General features: G+C 34.8%; 1 protein-coding gene across 1 annotated transcript in view; it reads right to left on the bottom strand.

Moving 5' to 3' along the window:
* Positions 1-2,718: 2,718 nt before the first annotated feature.
* LOC121382246 (bifunctional ligase/repressor BirA-like) overlaps positions 2,719-24,426 on the bottom strand; it is a 51,113-nt gene continuing 29,405 nt past the window's right edge. The window contains exons 3-8 of the mRNA XM_041511777.1: positions 24,275-24,417; positions 21,922-22,090; positions 18,315-18,647; positions 17,065-17,259; positions 13,295-13,477; positions 2,719-3,979 (exon numbers count right to left, since the gene is read on the bottom strand). Of these exons, the coding sequence (XP_041367711.1) occupies positions 3,648-3,979; positions 13,295-13,477; positions 17,065-17,259; positions 18,315-18,647; positions 21,922-22,090; positions 24,275-24,417 (1,355 nt within the window). The 3' untranslated portion in view covers positions 2,719-3,647. The remainder of the gene's footprint in view (positions 3,980-13,294; positions 13,478-17,064; positions 17,260-18,314; positions 18,648-21,921; positions 22,091-24,274; positions 24,418-24,426) is intronic.

Genomic DNA, 24,426 nt, shown 5'->3' with positions numbered 1-24,426 from the left:
AACCGACTGCGCATGAAGCGAGCTGTTAATACCCCAATTATAATTAAAGAAAGCAAACGAATGTCTGTTTAATGTCACATCACTCAGCACATTTTACACTTAGGCTATTTGGTATCTAATATACTGGTTATTTCAACATTTGGTCAACAGAAAGAAAGGAAGGAACCCGTTGCCACCACACGGGCGACTCCTATAATGATGAAAGCAGATGGGGATCTTTAACATGCATATACCCATAGGCAGGGCAGTACATACATGCAGCCGTTGATGTAGCAGTCAATAAGCACTGATCGGGATGAGAAAACTTGAGAATTATCTTGACGAGAATCGATCCTACGACTCAATGCACCTCAGGAGAACAGTCTACCACTGAGCTATATCCAGTCCCCACACCCACCCATTTGTTTTAATCTATGTCACTATCTCAAGGTATGCATATACTTTTGTTTAACATAAAATTAATTTTAAATTACTATAAACACTAAGATGACTAAAAACATGATGGATTTGTCAAAATTAGGAATTTTAACATTAGGAAATTATGAATCGGTAAATAACATTTAAAAAAAGCTGGATATTTTACACTGCCTAATAACTTATGATCAATGTCTTTAACTAGTCCCCAATAAATAATAACTCCCATTGGCTTATCCAGAAGGCATGAAAGAGGTCCTGTGACCTTCCCACAAGGCCCATTTGAAGTGACATTTTTAATTAATTCCCCCCCCCCCCCCCCCCCCCCCCCCGAACAATTACCATACATTTTGTGTGATACTATCACAAATGTGGTAATTTGTTTATTATCCATAAACTGTCAACATTGTTTTCACGAACATCAAGCATGATTATTACTACAAGTATTATTTTAAAATTATCCTTACTGAATGCAACATACAAACAAGGCATCTATACACTGACATTGGCTATGTCACAAATCACAAGTTTGCAGTTCTTGAAACAATACTATCTTTACAATTTTTTAATTTTTTAATTATTTTTTTTTGGCCCCAGACCATTAGACATGATACAATAATTATACCTATGGTTATGGGTACCTTTTCGTCAATAATCCAAATTTAAGAATAATAAATCTGGTTTTGGAAACTGATTCCCTCCCTGCAGTATACATACATTTATAAATATATGAAAAAAATTAATAAATAATACAAAATTATCCATTACAGTGTATGTCTTTCAATGAATGAAATCGGTATGGTTGTAAAATAAAGTGCATAACTTCATGGTGGTAACACGATTTCAGTATTTGTGTAGATTTGTGGAAATATAATCATGATTGCTAGACAATGTATTCGCAATCGTAATCGATTACTTTCAATTATCTTGTAATCGTAATCGTAATCGTGACATTCTAAAGTAATCGTAATCGATTACTTTTTTCAAGTAATCGCCCCATCTCTGAAACATACATACATACAAACATACATACATACGCATGCACGCACGCATGCATGCACATACACATGACATTCTATTCTGATGTATGCCACCTTTTTAATTAATTAATTAGGAAAATCATCCACAATATACAACACTAAATTGCCATGAAAATGTATATCTGAGCATCTCTATTTCAAAATTTTCCAGTAAGTATGCCCCTAAATCCCCATTAAATCTCGATCCATATCGGAGCTCTTCCAGTGGTGTCGTTAAAAAAAACAAAAACAAAAAACTTCCATGTCGGAGTTCGGTTCGCATGCCTTCAACAAACTCAAAATTACTGTTTTTAGTATTTTGTGACCCCCCTGACTTCTTATATATTAATGTTAAAAGCTAAAAGTTGCCTGTATACCAGGCTTAATCTAGAATTGAAAAAGAAGGGGACGTGACTACTCCTTTCCCAGAAGAAAGGGGAGAGGTTCGATAAAAACAGAAGTGAACATTTATCAGTATATTTTGTAATGTTTTGCCAAGAAAAATTCACATTATACACTCGGTTTTAATCGTAATATTTCAATATAAAATACTACTACTTCCGGTAATAAAAAACAAACAAAAATCCCCAAACAATTATGTGTTTCATTAAAAAAATTATAGTATTAAGTTGTTAATAATATCTTGTTATGTTAAAATGAAAGTAATAATTTGTATTTTGTGGCATTAACAATGCTGACCAGTTACTGCAAATGGTAGCGACATACATCGATGTACAGTCTGGCACCAAAGTAAAAACATGGACCGACAATGTGCTAAATGAGCTATGACACGAAACAAGACGGGGACTTGACGTCTGTTGTGTGATTTTTTTTTTTAAATCAGATTAGGTCCAAAATATTACAGCAACTTCAACATCTCACTACCGCTAATGACTTTGCAACTTGAGCCGACTTTCGATGAAGAAAACATTTATTTCACCAGCAAGATTGGGGCCTGTATATATATATATATATTTTCAACAACGAAAGTTTGGCTAATGTTAAAAGAAATGGCATAACATTTATAAATTAACCTATTTTTATTAATTAGTATTCACATGTGAAATGTTTACCATTTACAAACAACATAAACTCATCAACCTTTGCCTTAACACAACAGAAGGACCTGGTTCTCTTTTAAGTTTATTCAACCATGACAAATTTAGACCTCATAAAAGATATTTGCTAGACTTTCGTTGTTGAATATATATACACACAAACTTTCTATCTATCTATCTATCTATCGATCGATCTATTGATCGAACTATCTATCTCTATCTATATATATACTCGCAGAAAAAAGTTCCTGTGCATCATTAAAATTTCAGTGAGACGTATATTTATAAAAATTTTAAATATTGTGTTTTACATAGATGTACTATTTATTTGTCAAAAGTACAGTGATCCCATCCTGTCTTCTGAACCTGAAATACGGTCTACACAATGCTTGGTGCGCCGTCGGTGACGATATAACAGAACAACATATTGATGTCATGTCATGGTCATACTTTGTGATCATCTAATCGGTTGCGTAAAGTTCTCCCACTGACTGGCCTTAACACAGGGATGTATTGGGATGTTAAATTTGTCATTTCCAAATGATTCCACATGTGTACCCACTTGATATTGATGACTGGTTAACGTGACGTCACGTGTCGACTCACTAAACATGGAAGATCCCTAGTATTCCTAAACTGTCGAGAACATCTCCGCAGACACTGCATAGTTTTCTGATGAACACCAAAATGACTAGCAACGACGTTTGTGCCATTCTAACTGCAATCATGCCCATCTTTCGATGAAGTTAATTTTCTTGGAGGCGTGACATCACACTGACATCGATCAGATGCCAACAAAAGTATTTTTCTGAGTGATGAGAATCCATACATTTTAGAGTCCAATGATAAGAAAAATTACTTCAAAGAGGAGCACGTGACCAAGAATGCTAGTAATGCAACTTATGATCACAAAGCATGAATAGCTCGTGCAATTGACTGGGCACTGCTGGGATATGGAAGAAAGTGGTTACACCTTTATTTACTGAATTTTTTATGATCAGATTTCAAGTAAATTATATTCCATATACAATTATTTGGTGCACAGGAACTTTTTTCCACGAGTATATATACACAATGAATTCTACTTGTATAGATATCTGATAATCTCAAACCACGTAAAAAGAATGCAAAATATCCAATAAACTCTCTTTTCAGTCTATAATATTATGTTCAAGCCACATTTCTGTAACATATGCTGTAACAAGAGATCCCTCTTGAATAACTCTTTATCCAGCAGATTTGTCCATGAGGTATGCAAAAATTCAATGTGGATTCCACAAAGACAAATGACTCCCTTTTCATATTCTCTAGAAATGATAGCAGGGGTGTTGTCATGAGCGTAACATGCAATCACACATTCCCCTGACAAAAGGTCAAAGCATTTGCTGTGTCCATTGTTGGCAAAACCACGAATGACATTATCTGATGTTGTGTCTGTCTGTAGAACCAGGTTTAAACAATCAGTAGTATTTGACTTCACTGGATTCACTGAAAAAACACCATAGAAATAACTGTATATTATTATTCACCAATATATCTAAATATATTGTCAGAGAGAGAGAGAGAGAGAGAGAGAGAGAGAGAGAGAGAGAGAGAGAGAGAGAGAGAGAGAGAGAGAGAGAGAGAGAGAGAGAGAGAGAGAGAGAGAGAGAGAGAGAGAGAGGAGAGGAGAGAGAGAGAGAGAGAGAGAGAGAGAGAGAGAGAGAGAGAGAGAGAGAGAGAGAGAGAGAGAGAGAGAGAGCGCATCTCCTAAGTTCAAAGATGAGAATGCCCCATCCCAAAAAATCAAAAACATTACAGTGGTTAATTTAGAAAAATTGTTTAAAGGACATAATTTGTAGCAGGTTATAAATAATATTGCAAGGCAGTCAATCAAGACTCCAGGGGTACGAGGGCATGCTCTCCCCACAATATGGTGAAAATATAATGGCCTGAAAGACAATTTCCTAGCATCTGAGTAAAAATATTAATCCTTTTCTAAGTATTAGTTGAGATCATTTTAAGTTGTTGGTTTTTTTGAGCGGTGGACGCTGGTTATAAAACACTAACGAAAAGTGGCACATCATGGCAGATTACATCTTTAAATTGTGTATGGTGTGGGTTTTTTTTTAAGTGTTTTGTTGACTTCAGTTATTACTAAGCTGTCATAATGTCCACCTTAAAGAATATGTGGAGTACATTGTCCGACATATCGAATAACTTTGCAATTTAAGAACTGATTGCATTTTGCACCAAATAATCTAATTATCTTGTATATAGTGTTATTAATCATTTTGTTAAAAATGTGTACCCAGAAAACATTTTCTACCATTCTTTTTTCTTTTATGTCAAGTCTTTGGCTGTAGGCTACTGAAAATTTTACATTAAAAAAAAAAAAAATTCATTAATTTTTGGAAGTATTTTTCGTCCTTGACTTTGTATTATTCAATATTATGTTTAAAAGATGCAGATGTAACAACGGCTGCCTTATTGGAATTTGCCAACAAATTCACCGTTGTCACTTCGTTTGGCTGGCAGGTAATATGCCGATTACGTGAGGGTGCATCGACAGGTGTACGTCGCTTTTGTCTAAACAAGTATGTACATTTACACTGCTCACAGATTTCGTGAGATCAAAATGGACCAATGGTTATGAAGAAAGCATATGTGGATAACATAACCACGGCCATGTTGGATCGCTGATATGGTGGTTGGTATAATACCCGGCCTACTGAGTAAGGGACTGTCTCAAAATTTCATCACTTCTCCCTAAACGAATAACCCTCGAATACTTTTCACCCCCCACCCTCCCCCCTCCAAATGAATTTAGTCGAGGTAAAGGTGTTGAATTTTTTTGGGACCACAAAAGCGTGCCAATTGAGAAGTCTTATACTGCATTCGGATGTGCTCAGAAACAGGAAATTTCCAACTTGTCAAACCATAATTGCGAAGACTAATAATTATACTGTTCATGTGTAGTTCATGAAATTCTACGTTAACTGTGGTTTCGAATTTCACTTTATAAGTACATAAATAAAAAACACACAAGAACATTACGACACTTACATTTTCGACTTTTTTTTTTTATCAGCTTGAGTGTTTTACACACACACCCCGCTTCCGCGGGTTATTTGTTTAGGGAGAAGTAATGAAATTTTGAGACGGTCATTAAGTATAAAATCCGGATTGCTGTGTTGTTATAAAACCCGGACTGCTGGGGTGAAACAGCAAATTTTGACAAAACCCAGATCAAAATTGGGCAGCACAAAAATCTGGAATTCCGGATAAATCCGGAGGATTCTCATTTATGTCAGTTAAACGGCAATCACTCTGTCAAAAACGCCTTGAAAGTTTAAGACAAATATACAATATATATATATATATATATATATATATCAGACCTGTCAACCTTTAGTCAAGAGAAAGCAGGAGGTGTGTGTTCAAAAAGCAGGAAATTTGTCAAAAAGCAGGAGATTTCTTAAATTCACACAATTTAAACTCAAAATCGCAAGATTTTAAAAAAACATTATTACAATAAGTTATATGAATACTTTATAATGTCATATATACTTCTTAACCTTAGATCTTGGCATTAAAAAAAAAAAAAACATCTTAATTTTTTTTTTTTTTTTTTAAGTTTAAATATTATTATGATTTAATACATATTTAAATTTTTTTTTTTTTTTATCCAAAAATGTTAAGAACATGAACAAGAAATAAAAAATTTAATTAGTACATTTACGGTATTACACTTACAGCCTTACAGGTTGCGTTACATTATCATTTGTGGTTAGTGTACCCAAGTACCAAAGACAAATTTATATAAATCTTATAAATTAATATTCAGTTTTTACTATAATGAGGAACGGTGGCGTGGTACTTATTTAAAATCATTATAATGATGCAATAAACATTGTATTTTCATTAATCATAAGTAAAACCTCATTACGGACATCGTGTGCATGGGCGGATCCAGGAAATATTTTTAGGGGGGGACCAAAAAAGAAGGGCACATTGACTCGTCAAAAGGGCACCTTACTACAAGTTTTGATATTTACAATTAATATGAATTCCTACAGTTCTACGTCATAATATACTAGCAATAATGAAGTAAATTGGCGTCACTCACGTTAGAACCTGAATGGGGCCCCATTGAGACTCAATAACACAGACACATATCTGCAAGCTTGCGCATGTACACGGAAATCTTGATTTCATTTATCTACAATATAATTATTGTTTACTTAAAAAAAAAAAAATTCTACAAACAAAAAGGGCACTTGGACATTTTGAGGGCACTTGAACAATTTTTTTGGGGGACGCGTCCCCCTGGCCAGTTGCTGATCACTCACAAAACGGAAGTATTTACGTTGTAACTGCTGCTAGATGGGGCGATGAACGCAGGGTTTATCTCAAGACTCAAAAACGTTGAACACGGTGGAATTTTTCTCTCCCACTTCCCCCCCCCCCCTTCCTTATAACAATAATAATGATGATGATGATAATAATAATAATAATAATAATAATAATAATAATAATAATAATAATAATAATAATAATAATAATAATAATAATTATTATTATTATTATTATTATCATTATTATTTTCTTCTTAAACCTCTCTTGATTCGTCATTTTAACCACTAGTTCATAATAATTCGACTCTGTATGTCTCGGGGCCCATGTCATAGTAGCCCTAGACTGTTCGTCCCATGGCCAGTCATCCTCTACAAAATATTATATTAATCGTTGTAGTTCCACCTATGTTTCTTGTATTATTTTTGTTTTCTACAGGTAATGACAATATGTATATAATGTAAAGACACGTATTTTACAAACTGAAACTACGATTTTAAGTGTTGTCCACTTGTCTCTCACGTTATATTTGTAAGCTTACATGTAATTAGCCATTCGTACGAATACCAGCCGCAGTCATTCACAAATATGGCTAATATAAATAAAATGTAGTTTTTTAAAATTCCATTTTCGTTTAATTCGGGCAAAAATCAGTGCCCTGCCCACTACAAAAATAAGAGCCCGTATAGTGAGGTGGCTTAGTGACAAAATAGTTACACGGCGGACAAAAGTGCCATTTTTTCACCAAAGCACCACATGGGCCTGTAGATTTAAAAAAGGTCATGCTCCAAAAATTGTGATGACCGGAAGGGTCAAGTATGACGTCATTATAACGTCATGAAGTTGATTTTCTTATAAAACAAAGGCAGTGTCTTAAATACAAATTATCTTTGGATGGCAGACACTGGAAAGGGTCATGGGTGTTTCCAGCTGTGTGCACAGTAACCTTATCCTACACTGAAATGGTAATTGTGCTCCCTGGTATTGTAGCAGGTTGCTAGAAGCTCTTAACAACTTTAGAAAAACAATTTGTCAAACAAAGCAAAGCCTTAAAACCAGTTATAACAGATATATTTGTTATACTAATTATTACATGAAATGTAAGCTATCGTACCAGTTATAACAGATATATTTATTACACTAATTAAACACGAAATGTAAGCTATCAGAGTAAACTGCACCACCTGTAGTGTTGAGGTACTGACTGAATTAATAATCAACCGTTAAGATAAGGTTAATACGTTTAATGATTTTTAATACACAGTAATTTAACGAAACAAAATGAATACAGGGCCAGTAACTATATTCGGCATTTTTCTTTAAAAGTTTTCACTCGTTCTAAAGTCTACGTTTTGACATGTTCTAAAACAAAATTATGTTCTTCAACTTAATGATTTAAACAGCAATTTAGAGAGAATAAAATGACAAATATATTTACAATCAATGTGTAATGATTCCTAGCAGAATGCGCATTTTCGTAGGTTTTACAAAAATGCACAAAAATCTCATCGTGTGTAAGATGTTTGCATGCAACATGGGTCATATGTTACTAAAACAATGTTTAGAAGTTATATGTGATTAAAACTTACTAAAATAATATGAAATTAGCAAATAATTTCCACAATTCTACTGTCCATGCAAGTAATACTACTAAAGGTACCGGTGTTGAAACCAAAATCTATTGATTGAAATACTTTAAATTGCACATATATGCACTGGCGTATCCGGGTAGCCAGGGATTGGGCACAAGAGGACCTCTTTTTTCACAATGCCAACTTTTATAATGCATGTCACCCCAAAAAATGTGTAAAAGCAGTGCCCTCTATCTCCACTCCACCCCCAATAAACAATCCTGGCTACCCTAATATATATATATATATATATATATATATATATATATATATATATATATATATATATATATATATATGGCTAGTGAATTGTTAAAATCACCTATTCCATGTTCCATATTTTTTTTAATCCTCAAACTCTAGGCGTTTGGTGTTTGTGGATAGTTGTGTATCAAGTTTTAACTGTTATTTTTGTTCCCCTAAGAATTCATTATGACGCAGGTGGGAAGGTGTGTGTGTCCCGTGATCATGACTATGTGGATCTACAAAACAAAGCTGGCAACCTGATCTGGAAGTTGTTTAAACCATAGTTATCATATGTCCTCTCTGTGAGGTATTTCGACACTGGTCTGTAAAATGCAAAAGGAAAATTGTTACCGGCATAGTGGCTGCTGCAACAAAACAGCGACAAGGTATCATTTATATGCATTTCCCCCATTGACAGGAAAGTACCTATTACAATCTTTAATGTACCAGTGAATGCCATTAAGTACAATAAGACCAGGTGTAAAACATATCTAAATACAGTTTAATGCATTCGTCATCAGCACTGATCAGGTGCGTGATTAAGTATAATGTTTGTCTAATGCGCTCGCAGAATGATACACATGTACACACACACATTTTATTTAAACACACTATAGCAGTATCCACTTTGTTATAATGACCAGAGATATCTCATCATTGGAACATCTGAAATGCTAGTTATTCCAGTTAATGTAGTAATATCTAGATATTTTAGCCCAGAAAATATGAATGTGCATACATTTCAACTACTACAATGAACAATATTTATTATTAGTATGCATATTTATTTTATGCCATTTATATAAAGGGGGTCGCTTCTAACCAATTAATTATAATATGAACTACCATATACGGACCCCGATTTAAAGAAAAATACTTGACCTGTATCTACTAATTCATGTTCAACTCTATGTCAAATATTATATAATGTCTATAAAATATACAATGACTAGAAAAGTTACAATCCTGTGATGATGCCTTTGAAATAATATAAACTAATTTCCCTCTATGCTAAGTAAATTAAAATATTTTATTGCGTATGGTCATAAAACATTTATCATCTTTGGGCCGGCATCTTTTTTACAATAAACAAATACCAGGCATTTCATTTAAATTGCAACTTAAATTAATTTTTTATATATAATATTCAAATTGTCTACAAAATACAGACATAACTAGATCATAATATTTAACTAAGGTTGTTGCATATGGGAGCCATGTTTAAAAAAAGAAAGAAAGAAAGAAAGGAATTTTATATTTAATGACACACTCAACACAACTACAGGTATGTGGTGTCAGACATGTGGTTAATGACCACAAATATATTTTAGAGAGGAAACTATGAGCAACTATTTTTTTTTAATTAGCACCAAGGGATCTTTAATATATGCATCATTCCACAGACAGGATAGTAGGCCTACACATCATGGTCTGTAACACCAGTTGTGAAGCACTGGCTGGAACGAGAAATAGTCCAATGATTACACTAACAGGGATCGATCCTAGACTGACCGTACACCAGGCCAGCACTTTACTACTGGGCTACGGCCTGCCCCCGGCAAATTAATTTAATTATATTTGTTTCCCCTCTAATACACATAGTAACTATTCAGACTAAAATAAGGGAAAACAACTTTCCTGTTTAACTAGGTTCTCTGTCTCTGTTCAGTTAATATTTTCTTAACTGCGTGTTTCTTCTGTAGAACTAAATGAACTCTGCAATCACTTCTTATTAAACTATTTACATAACCGGCATTTATTCAGCAACTAGTTAACAACACACACATTTGACCACATTCCAGATGTCTAAGAACTAAACACTTCATTATGACGTCATAGGGACCTGTTCCCGTTACCAGATTTTTTGGAGCATGGCCTTTTTTCAATCCTTATATCCATGTGGTAGTTTGGCGAAAAAATGGCACTTTTGTCCGCCGTGTAACTATTCTTCCATTTTTTGCCCTTAAGCCACCTCACTAGTATGACCTGTTAGATCGCCAGTCTAGAATCGCGAAAATCGCTGCACACGTGTCTTTGTATTTGCCCCATAAGACGATTCAGTAATGTTGTCTGCCCCCCTCAGTGTGAGAGCCGTCGACCCCATTGCTTGCTTGATTGATTGATTGGAAAAAAAAGAAAAAGGTTTACTGTACAAAGAAAAGAATCGGCACAAGTTTGACATGAGGACCTTTATAAAACCATGCCATCGCCAGTGGTCTGTTTCGCATGTGCCATTGCACGTGCTTTTCGCATACTCGACTACTCGACTGCTCGACTTTGGGAGAGAGGGGGAAGGGGTCCTCTATTTGGTTTTGTCAACGAAGTGAAAATCTCTTATTCGGCTTAATTATAATTCGCATTTAAACAGTCTGTACCACTATAGGGTGGATTATTTTTTTTCAGTGGAATTTTTGTTTTACACAATCGCATTCTGATGCAGGAGAGTCAGTCGGCCACTGATCTGTGTATTCACACGGTCAATCTGAGCTAGCCCTAGCCTTTAGACCGTCCTTGAAAATAATTCTGTATTCAGGAGTAGATCCAGGAATTATTTTGCGGGGGGTGGGAGACTAACCAGAAAAGGGCAAATGGAACAACACGTCAGAAATAATAATTAATAATCCACTTTTGTGACTGTTTAGTGTGTGTCACTATATTAATATATATCATTATTAACAAGGGTTCTAACCGTCCTGCTTCAAAATTATTTGCTTAATTTTAATATTTAAACGGGCGGCACCCACCACGTAGATAACCTGTAAAATTTATAATTTCGGAACCCACCCCACCCCCCACCCCACCCCACCTAAAGCATAATCCACCCCTGTATTATGATAAATACTAAACCGTCCCAAAGTTGATATTTTGCTATGTCATTTCTTTCTATTTTCCAGCCTTTGTTCCTTTCATAAAGAAAATGTGACTTTTAAAAGTCATCAATATAATAATAATTATTATTATTATTATTATTATTATTATTATTATTATTATTATCATCATTATTATTATTATTGATATATACGATAATAAATGAAAACAATTATTTATTATTAGTAATAATAATATTAATTATTATTATTATTATATACTAGAATGCCAGAAATCAAATATAATTCAACTTGTTGAAAGTACACAACGAAAATAAGGATCGCGCACCTTTACTTTTGACACACGCCCCGTGTAGCTGACGTCATGGGACGCCATCGTTGATTTTCAATCTATTTTAGAAATTGCTAATTAGGGGCGTAATCAGGGAGATGGGAACCCTATGGAGTTGCAAATGATCATAAAATATGTCCGGCAGGATCCACGAACGTGTTGAAATTGCTAACATCTTGGAAAATGTGTTTTTGAAGGCGTAAGCATCTATTTTTCGAAAGTGATCCGGAACTGGACAAAGTGATCCGCAACTGGCGTAAGTACGCCAGCTCGAACAACACTGTTTTTGGTGCCAAATGTTTACCTAAATTGACATTTTATATCACTGTTTATTTATATGGTTGATTATCTTTATTACCAAGAATTTCTTTTAAAGTCATACGCGCGCATGTTGACAGAATTTACAATTTTGTTTGAAGTGATCCGGAACTGGCGCATCACCTGGCATATATTATATGGCAACACTGAATGTCAATACACAGCCTGTTGAATTAGCGGCAACACGCTTCGTAGCCATTACGATGACAACAAACATTATAATAACACGTCATTTTATAAACTCCATGCGCTTTTTTAACAATATAAATAGGCTATCCCACAATTCTCACTTCGGCAAAGATTAAACAGTCGGGGACAATTCGGCCTGTTACATTCTCAGAAACCGAAAGTAGTCGACATTTTCCGAATGAGAAAAAAAGGCAGAGTTACTTCCCTTCTGTTATTTTGACAAAAGAGGATCGATTTTTTTTTATGCTTACAAAAATGTCATTTAACAGGAGAAACTGTTTCCCGCACAGGTGAAAGGAGATTTGATCAAATACCGGGAGACTCCCGCGGAATCCGGGAGGGTTGACAGGTCTGATATATATATATATACAACCCTGGCAATTAATAATTATTATAGTAGGCCTAATGCAATGCCATGGAAATTGAAAACACTGCAGCATTTATTTTGAAATTTAACTTTCAATTTTCTGTCACTTACATTTAATTCACTTATTATTATTTATTTTTTTAAATGGCCTTTCTTACACCGCTGTGGTAAATGGCCTTTCTTACACCGCTGTGGTAAATGGCCTTTCTTACACCGCTGTGGTAAATGGCCTTTCTTACACCACTGTGGTAAATGGCCTTTCTTACACCGCTGTGGTAAATGGCCTTTCTTACACCGCTGTGGTAAATGGCCTTTCTTACACCGCTGTGGTAAATGGCCTTTCTTACACCGCTGTGGTAAATGGCCTTTCTTACACCGCTGTGGTAAATGGCCTTTCTTACACCGCTGTGGTAAATGGCCTTTCTTACACCGCTGTGGTAAATGGCCTTTCTTACACTGCTGTGGTAAATGCCATGAAGACTTATTTTTTCCATGGCCTAACTTTTGCTGTGGCCATTTTCTTCATTGCCAGGGTTGTATACATGTTTATGTATATACCTCTCAGATTGAGTTCCGGAAACCATGTTGTAGCAAACTCTGTTGTCTTGTCAATACAGAGGATTCCCCCACCATTCTTCACAAAAGTGCGGACTGTTTCTGCTACAGTCTTCACCCAGTCAACATCATCCGAATGAACATCCCTGTCGACAACGATAACTTGAACATCTTTCTGCAAGATGGCTGCAACAAGTACAGAAAGTGAATTTCTATATCACCTAGATAATAAGTCTAAAAATTACCTGCTTTTCGCAAGCTGCTATTTTGAATTCTGAATTATTGCATCGCGATATGGGTTCCCTGTATAAAATACATATAACAACCATTCTGAGAGTACTGCTAAAGCAATACATGTTCCCTACATGCAGGGCCCAACAAATGTTCATATCTCCTAAGTTCAAGGGCTATAACTGTCAAAAATGGGTAAATTGCCATGAACGTCTATCTTAATCTGTAAAAGTACATAATAAAGCTATACAAAAATTTTAGCTCAATATATCGAGGCATTGAGAAAAAACATCTGGAAAACTATATGTGGGACAGACGGATGGACAGATAGACCAACAAAAAGACTGAGACAAAACTTATAGTCCCCTCCGGTTGGACCGGTAAGGCATGGTTTCTGCCAGAGGGTAAAACGCATATGACGCAATACCCAAACTTTTTAAAGTTAATTTTTTGAGAAAATTAATGACTCTTATCATTACTGTCTGATTTTCTCAACTCTAACCCTAAACTTAACCCATTTCCTTTCTGGGAGAGGTCCCCCATACCCCATTGACTGTGGTTGCATTCAATTCCATAGCGCCATACCCAAAAATTTCTTTTTGGCAGAAACACTGCCTTTAAGGGGACTAGTATATTATTTACAGCATTGTATCAACCAATGTTTATTGCCTCACTGGATATCTGGAATACTTACACTCACCGGTTATTTTAAAAAACAAAAACATTTTAGGGGCAGAATACCATCATTGGCTATTGGATGTCAAACATTTGGTAAGTTTTACATTTAGTTTTAGAGAGGAAAGGCACACAAAAATTTCATCATTAGCAAGGGATCTTTTATATGCACCATCCCACAAACAGGATATCACATACCACAGCATTTGAAATACAAGTTGTGATGCACTGGCTGGAACAAGAATTAACCCAATGGGCTCACTAGAAATTCACCTGCTAACACCTGGACCACCCAAAAATAGGTCATTTTTAGACAGATGTATGTACAGTTATCTCATGTGCTATTTATCTCATGATTTTGTTATAATGCACTTCCATAATACTCTAAATAACATCTCAATGGTCCTATTTTCCACACACACACACCCCACGTCTGTCCGTGCTGTCTTTATTTCCAGCAGGCCATATTTTTATCTCATCAGGACATATTTCCTGTAGCCTGCTGTTTTGAAAAAACACATAACAGCAGACCATCTTTTACTTCCTCTTTCGAGCCCTGTTATGGATTTTTAAAATCAATCCTCACATCGGCACGGCTAAACCAAACCGATAAATTTTCAATAATATTAACTGATTATTGGAACGTCACTAAAACAAACAATAGAATTTTTTTTATCATGCACCCACTGTTTCTATTGGCCGATTATGATGACTGATTAAAGCAGTCATAAACGTATACAAGCAGATATGACTTTTGACATCATGCATGTGACACATTACATTACAAAATCGCTCATTTGACTTCTAGGTCATTGTACAATGTAGCTGAAATAACAGAAATAATGTTCTCCCGTTAATTTTTATGGACTGCAGAATAAAAATAATAACTAGTTAATGAAATATGATATTGGATTTATCCTGTTCAGGCCGAATGGAAAAAGTTTGTTTTGTTAAATGACACCACTAGAGCACATTGATTTATTAATCATCAGCTACTGGATGTAAAACATATGGTCATTTTGACAGTCATAGAGAGGAAACTGGCTTAATTTTCCATTAGTAGCAAGGGATCTTTTATATGCACCATACCACAGCCTTTGATATACCAGTCGTGGTGCACTGACTGGAACAAGAAATAGCCTAATGGGCCCACTGACGGGGATCGATCCTAGACCGACCGCGCATCAGGCGTGCGCTTTACCACTGGACTATGTCCCGCCCCTGCAGAAAGCAAAATGTCCCATTCTTACCTTCACAGGATAAAGCCGATATCCTACGTCATTAACTAGTTATATTGTCTATTTAAAGTGACAGAGCCTAGTTTTTAAACAATAAAGCATATTATTCACTATTAGAGCCATTTATGATCACTGAAATCATATATTACATATATTTTATTGTTTAGTTTATTTATTTCCATACAACCGAAGTGTTTCTGGTCATCCTAGTGTTTCTAAACCACAAAATGTATTTTTGCTTTTTTATAAAAATGCACGTGCATGTAAGAAGTAATGATTATGGAGTAGAGTCAGGCCATAGGATTTCAAATTTCATGGGAACCCATTGGAAACTGTTTTTAGGTTCTGTGAAAACAAGTCATGGGAACCCATTGGAAACTGTTTTTAGGTTCTGTGAAAACAAGTCATGGGAACCCATTTTTAATACCAATGATTTAAATTATCGCAAAAATCCATGCAGACACCTTTTCATCCTCAATATAAGCTGATTTTCGACACACCCTCAACCTTTATAAACATGGTGTTGTGATTTTGATAGCTAAATAAAAATAATAGTTTAGGGTTACGTCATTTCATCCCATAATGAAACCACAGGAAATAGTAGGGCTTATTCTATTGCCATCTTCAGTACTCGAGCAAATGCATGATGTCAACTTTTGTCAACTTCAGTGACAGTAGCCAGAAGGTTAAATATTATCTACAAAATTATATTTGAATTTAAATACTAGTTCTTAACCTCTATATTTAAGAGATACACTATAAATAATTAGTGCTAGTGATTTTTGATCAAATGTGTAACGCGTTTGCTTTGAGCACATGTTGGAACTCTGTTTCGGGTTTACCTGAACTGGTACACTGAGAAATTTGGTTAACACAATAATCCGAATCGGGTCTTGTGGTTGTGTGAAACACTCTCTCCAGTAGTGTGATATCAGAAACATAATTTAAAAAAAATAAATGATATAATATATGATTTTCATTGAATAGTTGAACTCAATATAATAATCATGGTAAACGAAATTTAGGTTCTGTGATTTTACCGTGACGGTACCGGAAACAATAATTACCATGAAATTTGAAGGCCTGATAGTTGTAACATATTTTTAAGGATATTTCTCCATTTCAACATCACATCAACATCCAAATGTGTTACATGTTTGTAGGATAAATAGAGATTATTATACGAGCTTGTGTGTCGTACTGATTTTACGAAACGAGTGTCAGGACTGTTGTATTGCCCGAGTGAGAGCGAGGGTAATACATGAACCTTGACACGAGTTTCGTAAAATCAGTATGACTCACACATGAGTGTAATAATTTCTTTTATTATCCATATTATTATTGGTGTTTTCCTTATGAATAACAATACCCAACTCAAAATGTTTCAGCCACAATTAGGAGACAACGATATGACGCCATATTTCAAATGCACAGTCTGAGCCAGGACTGTAGACGCAATGTCATGTTATGACGTCGCTTCCCAAAATTATGTCATTATTCTTGTTATTACACGTGTGCTTTGTATGATTATTATTAACTCGGTTATCTTGAACCATATGGATAATAACCAAACTTAGTGTTCATTTTCACGGGTTGAAACTAGGATCTGCGACTCTAGGCTGATCTTACCACTGTTGAGCTCTCTGATCTTTACGTACTCCACGGCCGTGGTGACCTTGTCGACGAGCGAATTCAACAAACTGTACACTGTGTTACACGAGTTCTCCAACACATCTCCTCGAACCAGCACCAAAACAGTCTGCCACACCTTGGGTCGCAGCGATACTCCAGATGACATCAATTCATGTTGGCTTCCATCGGAATCTGTCTCAAAGATAGACCATCTTTACAGTCATAAGCATACGAGACAGGGAGGCAGGTGGGTAAAACCTCAAATTTGGGAAAACATGATACATATTTTCGGTCAAAATGTGCTAACCTGAGACATTTTTACCATGTATTTCCACCATTCTAGGTTCAAAATTAGTTGTAATCCATGTAAAAATGCATAGTGATTCATTTGCAACCCTATATAGTTGTTTGGCAGTAATGCTAGCTAATATGAATAAATGTTGTTATCAAGATTTGGGCATTTTCGTTTAATTTGGGCAAAAGCCAGCCTGCTACCCCCCCCCCCCCCCCTTACAAAAATGGGAGCCTGTACATCTATGCTTTCAGTGTATGCATGCAGGCCCATGAGTGGAGTCTGTGCCAGGGAACATTTTGTTCAGTGTTGCATCGCGATTCGAACGCAAGTTTAAGAGATCACTACACAATTTTAATGCAGTAAACAGTAGTTGCTGATCAAGATTTTGAAAACAAAATGTTGCCTGTGTGCCTGCCAAAGTGAGGATGAAAATGTATATGGGTTTTTTGGTACTTCTATAAATATAAACTTTAAGATAAAAATAGGACTTCTGGCCCCCTCCCGTTCACTCCAGAGAGTACCATAATACAAAATTGTTATTTTTTATAGTGTCATCCCCACATGTAACACTGTCATGTTTAGACCACTCTCCCTTCTAAAATTAGGTAACATTTGTCAATACCCCCATGCCTGCATTATAACAAAATTATAGGATTTTCTGTTTTTATTTCTGTTTGTTTGGTTTGGTAATAAATACTAGATAGAATATCATCTATAGTCTGTCCCACAGGGAACACCTTTTTTCATGCTATAGAATTGACTACAAGTTATTTATTTCTGAGCTGATAGGACATAAAAATTGTATTTTTTTGGTTACTTCCAAAACACTTTTACTTTTCTTCTTACCGGGGTATGTCAAACAAAACTGAAATTATTTACAAAAAACATATTTGTAAGAGGATGGGACTGACTGTAGTTAAGACGGTGACAAAAATATGCAAAACTAACTTACACTTGACCAGCATTCTCCAAGTCTCTTGAATTTCAATTATTTCTGCATCAAAGATTTTTCCATGTTTGTCGTGTATTAAAATAGGATCGCCAGGTTTAAATAAGGAATACTGAAGAAACTCGTCATAAAGTTCTTTCTGTGACTTCTGAAGATTAATCTCTAACTGGTTACATAATCTGGCTAGCAGCATCTCACGACTGACCGTAGCACCACCCAGTTCACATGCAACACTTGTGGCTATCGCTGAAAGATTTTGATCACGTCGGATGTCGTAATTGACATTTAGACCAATCCCAAGAATAAACAGTCCAAGTCGAGGACCAGAGACCACATCTGTGAATTTAAAAAGTACTTTTTGTCAAATATATCATATCAAAATATTACCGTTGGATATGTTTTATTTATTGTGTATGAAGCCAAAACAAGGGTCCGAAAAGTGACTGTTGTCGACCGTATAGTCATATCTGTTTTGGCCTGCTACGTTAAAGTAACAGCAGGCCATATTTTAATTCCTATTTTGAGCCTTGAATAACAAAAATACATAAATTAAAAATTAAAAATTAAAAAAATTAATTCATAAGATTTTTTTTTTACTGAGATAAACATCCAACAGTACAACTATATGACCCAAGGATGAAAAGCAAAGTTGGCATCATCTCAGTGACTGCCGCTTGGGAAGTACTAACCATATCCTGCTCTCCAAGTCTCCGAATTTCATCAACACAGTGCTAGCTGTCTTCAATAACAGGGTTCTTACACTTGGAAAAACATAAAATTCATAAAGGATTTTAAGGACATAAATTTCAATCAATGACTTTTCTGATTTAGGGTGTGAGGACTACCAAATCAAATCCCAAAAAAAAATAGACGACAATAGTAACATATACGGCTAAAACTCCTACCTGCCAGGCCTGGATTCAACCGACATAAAAGGCCACGGATATAAATACTACCACCCCTTACACTTAGTCAAGTGAATCATTTTGTGAAAAATTTGGGGTCAAGCTGCTCGTTTCTGAGATAACGGGTTGCGTCTATGACTCCACTGTGACCCTAGTTTCGCACAAATATTTGAGTACTTTTTTTTACAGGTTTTTACCCCATACATGTTTCAAGCAAATTCAATGCGACTTGACAACATTGGTACTAGATGAAATAAAATTGCACATTTATTTTACCCAGATGAAACTATTATTTTTTTACAACCAACACACTCACATTTATAACCAATCACAGGACTTGTGGTGTTCACTTCTCTATCAAAAGTTGGGTGCACCTCGAACTTTGACCCAGCCGGAAGTTATTTGGTATTGTACTACCTATACTGATAACATACATTTTTCAAAACGTATCCAGCTATGTGTCTTTATGACAACCAGGATCTGGTGTATTCTGACATAAACTGACAACCTCACTGAAACTGTTGTTTCTACAGTGCAACCTAATATAATGTACCCCTCAAAAAGCATATATATGCATATAGTTTTGTACAAATGCAATATGTCATATTAAACAACAAAACGTTTTAAAATAAAACTCCTGAAGATATTTACTTTCAGTTGGGTGTGTGTACTCAGGTATATATGTAGAGACAACAAAGATAGTCAGAGTACCTCTACCCCTTTAAAGAATTCCATTAAAACACATGCACTTGATTGACCCCTAGATTATGAAGACCTTAACAGGCACATCAAAGAAATATCAGTATTAAAAAAATACACTGTCTGAGGAAGGAAACACAAACATGACTGTACCTGTATGAAGTAATGACTTAATGTCCTGAACATTAGTGTTGGGAGGAAATCCTGTATGCTGGGTGTGGGTGTCTTCAAGTTACCAGGTGTGGGAATTTCAAATCCATCGGCCATGCTGATTTTCATAATGAACCATCAAAACCAATGGCAGCCACCAGTATTCCTGACTATATTTTATTTATAGCCTACTGTAGTTGGAGGTTTTAATAGTTGTGATATCTGGAATAATCATGCAGCTTTAACATATTTATTTTTGATTAATTACCGAAAAAAAAACTATTTTTAAATGACAAAATTACCCCAACATCTATTTTCTTGCATTATTTTCTAATCCGGATGAATACAATATGTACATTAGATGTATTCCTACGATCTGTAATCCAGCATTTTATTTAGCTAGTAACATTAGGTAATACAGCTTTAACAATAAAATAAATTATCAACTTAATCCAAGGCAGATAATCAAATCTGAAAAAATTGGTTCTGAATCTAGTATAAACTAAAAATGCTTTTCATGAGAGCTAACTAAGTGATTATTAAGAAACAAAAATGATCTGGAGATCTAAGTATATGTTTAACAACCTTATTGTTATGTACAAATAAGAACAGAAGGCACAATAGTGACAACAAATTTAATTATGTTTTTGGTAAAGTTTTTCTTCAAATTTACTTTAAATTTTGCATAAAACTACAAATTTGTCTAAAATATAACTTAGCACCCTATAAATATGTCAAAATGACAATAAAAATCAACTTCTTTACAAATTTGAGTTTTCAGAATTTCATACATAAAAAATTAACAATGTTAATGGAAACTAAAGACATTAACCCACTATTGGCACATGCTATTTTTAATATAAAAATAAATTGCTATTAAAATCTTAGTTCAGGTTGCCTATATATAATACCATATTTAAGAGCAGTTGTATATGGCAAGTCAAATACCATGTAAAAAGAAATTATTGAAATCTTTACAGTATGAATTATAGGCCAAAACCAACTTTTCTTCAGTGCTAACTTTGATTCAAACTCCATTCAGAGCCATGTACAGAGATTATTGTCAAGGTCAAGGTCATTGTGAACTTGCATGATCGAGTGATGGCTAATTAATCAACCAGTATTGTTTAATTAAATAAAATGACAAAATCATAATATTTTTTATTATGCACTGAATATGTGCTATAGGGTGTACACTACCAAATCAAATCCCACAGACGACAATAGTAACATATACGGCTAAAACTCCTACCTGCAACGTATCAACCGACATAAACGCCACGGATATAAATACTACCACCCCTTACACTTAAAGTGAATCAGAAAAAAATGGGGGTCAAGCTGCTCGTTTCTGAGATAACGGGTAGCGTCTATGACTACCCTAGTTTCGCACAAAATTTGAGTACTTTTTTTTACAGGTACCCCATACATGTTTCAAGCACAAGGCTACTTGACACATTGGTACTAGATGAAATAAAATTGCACATTTATTTTACCCAGATGAAACTATTATTTTTTTACAACCAACACACTCACATTTATAACCAATCACAGGACTTGTGGTGTTCACTTCTCTATCAAAAGTTGGGTGCACCTCGAACTTTGACCCAGCCGGAAGTTATTTGGTATTGTACTACCTATAGGACATAAAATCTTCAATCAATGAATGTTGTCTGAATTTAGACAGGTTATGAGGACAACAAAAATAAAGATGCAAAAAAAAAATAAACCACCAAATTTCCAGGACAGATTAAAATTTAATACTTTTTCCAGGGCATTCCAGGCCTGGATTTTGAAATCACAAATTTCAAGGACATTCCAGGACACGTAAGAACCCTGAATAAACCATCACCAACCTGGAATCACATAGTCAGAAGGCTCAACAAGAAAACCACCCATTTTGTGACCTCTGGCCCAAAGGTCATTTGGCCATTTGATTTGAATGGAATGAACTCCCATTTCGGCAATGGCTCCTCGTGCTGCCAAAGTTGTTGCAATTTCTGGATTGAATTCTCCACTGTGACCCTGAATCAAAGAAAAACTCTTAACTGAAATATTGTGTTCAGATGTTGATTTGGAGTTGTGTTTTTACCAGTAATGTTTTTAGTATTTTGTGTCCTGGAAAGTTAAAATGTGCAATGGTTTGATCATGTAAAGTCCTAAATTCAATGTACGAATGAAAAATGGGTTATGCAACCTTAGACTTGTACAAGCGATGTGTGAAAAAATGACACCACTAGAGCACATGGATTTATTAATCATCAGCCACTTGATGTCACACATTTGGTAATTCTTAGAGAGGAAACCTATTACATATTTCCATTAGTAGCAAGGGATCTTTTATGTGAACCATCCCAGACAGAATAGCACACACCAAAGCCTTTAAATTTGATATACCAGTCGTGATGCACTGGCTGGAACGAGACATAGCCCAATGGGCCACTGAATGGGGTCAATCCCGAACCAACCGCCGACGCCATATAACAGTAAATAAAACGTGTTGAGTGTGTCGTTAAATAAAACATTTCCGACCGACTGCTCATCAAGTGAGGGCTTTACCACTGGGCTATGTCCCTAGGCTTTCTGAATCACTCTCTGGATTGGGTGTCAAAAGAACCATATGTTACAGAACAAATAGCCATGGTTGTAAATGTGTCATTATATAAAAATACTTTTCTTTCCATGGGTTGGATTTATAAATTGAAGTGTTTAGCTGGTCTACATGTATTTTTAGCAATTTAAAATCTCATGAAGTTCAAGTCATTAAATCATATATCAGCCCACAACAAAAGACAGCAATAAAATGTGTTGGAATGTATTATTAGGTGTCTTAAATAATATTAATTAATGAAAATATACAGGTATCAGTTATGTATTCTCAAATATGTTGCTCTCTAATATATGTCCTAATTTTTCACACTCTATCCCAACCATTATTTTGCCAAATGCCAATTTGACTCTGTTTTTGTACAGAGATGTGATCTTGATCACAGATAACAATTTAACAAATTTGTCATTCAGGAAAGGAAAGGAAAGGAAATGTTTTATTTAACGACACACTCAACACATTTTATTTAGTTATACGGCGTCAGACATGTGGTTAAGGACCACACAGATATATAGGGAGGAAACCTACTGTCACCACTTCATAGGCTGCTTTTTTAGATTAGCAGCAAGGGATCTTTTATATGCACCATCCCATAAACAGGATAGCACATACCACGGCCTTTGATATACCAGTCATGGTGTTGTCATTCAGATACATCTACATACTCAATTCAATTCAAATCAACTTATTGCACATTACCAAATAATCTGGTGTCTGCAAACAAAGATAAGAATTATATAATTATATAACTTTGACAACAACATCTATAAATCAATACATCTATAAATCAATACATCTATAAATCAATACATCTTTAAATCAATACATCTATAAATCAATACAATACATCTATAAATCAATACATCTATAAATCAATACATCTTTAAATCAATACATCTATAAATCAATACATCTATAAATCCAAGCCATAGGATTTCAGATTTCATGGGAAACTGTTTTCTAAAATAATTATATATATATTTACAGGCCCTTTGATTTCACAAAAACGGTCAGTAAAAGCACAGATCCAAAATTTCGTTTTCCATGATTATATATATATAAATTATATATATATTATTTTCATTGAATAGTCATACTCGATAATATAATCATGGAAAACGAAATTTTGGATCCGTGATTTTACTGACCGTTTTATATATATATATTATTTTCATTGAATAGTTATGATGTATTGAGTTATCACTGACTCAAGTTTCTTAACAAATTGATTTAAATATTATTTATATATTCATAATATGTGCTATTGTTCCTCATGCTATACATATTACATGTATGTTGATGTTGTTTTTTTGAATGTATGTATGTATAGTATAGATTAGAGAGGGCCTCATGTGAGACCAGTCACCTTGTACTGAATGTGTTTACCCTCTGAAAATAAAGCATTTTATTATTATTACTATTATTAATAGTCATACTCGATAATATAATCATGGAAAACAAAATTTTGGATCTGTGATTTTACTGACGGTTTTTGTGAAATCAAAGGGCCTGTAAATCACAATGTAAACTTTACAGCAGCCATTAATATAACTTGAATGATATTAAAGTTGAAATTGTAAAGAGATTACTCATACAGATACCTTGTTACTCTTGTCTTCAAGTGGCCTGTGAAGAACCAAAGAAGCATATATATTTTCTATATTTGTGGCATTAAATCCACGATCCTTGTACCCTCTGGCATTTGTCTGATCTTCAGCCAATACCAGTGTTCCATGCAATGCACCTTGAAAAG

Source organism: Gigantopelta aegis, chromosome 9 (genome assembly GCF_016097555.1).
Source record: "Gigantopelta aegis isolate Gae_Host chromosome 9, Gae_host_genome, whole genome shotgun sequence".
Taxonomy (NCBI): domain Eukaryota; kingdom Metazoa; phylum Mollusca; class Gastropoda; order Neomphalida; family Peltospiridae; genus Gigantopelta; species Gigantopelta aegis.
The sequence above is the reverse complement of the archived record's forward strand: the minus strand, read 5'-3'. Positions and strand labels throughout refer to the sequence as shown.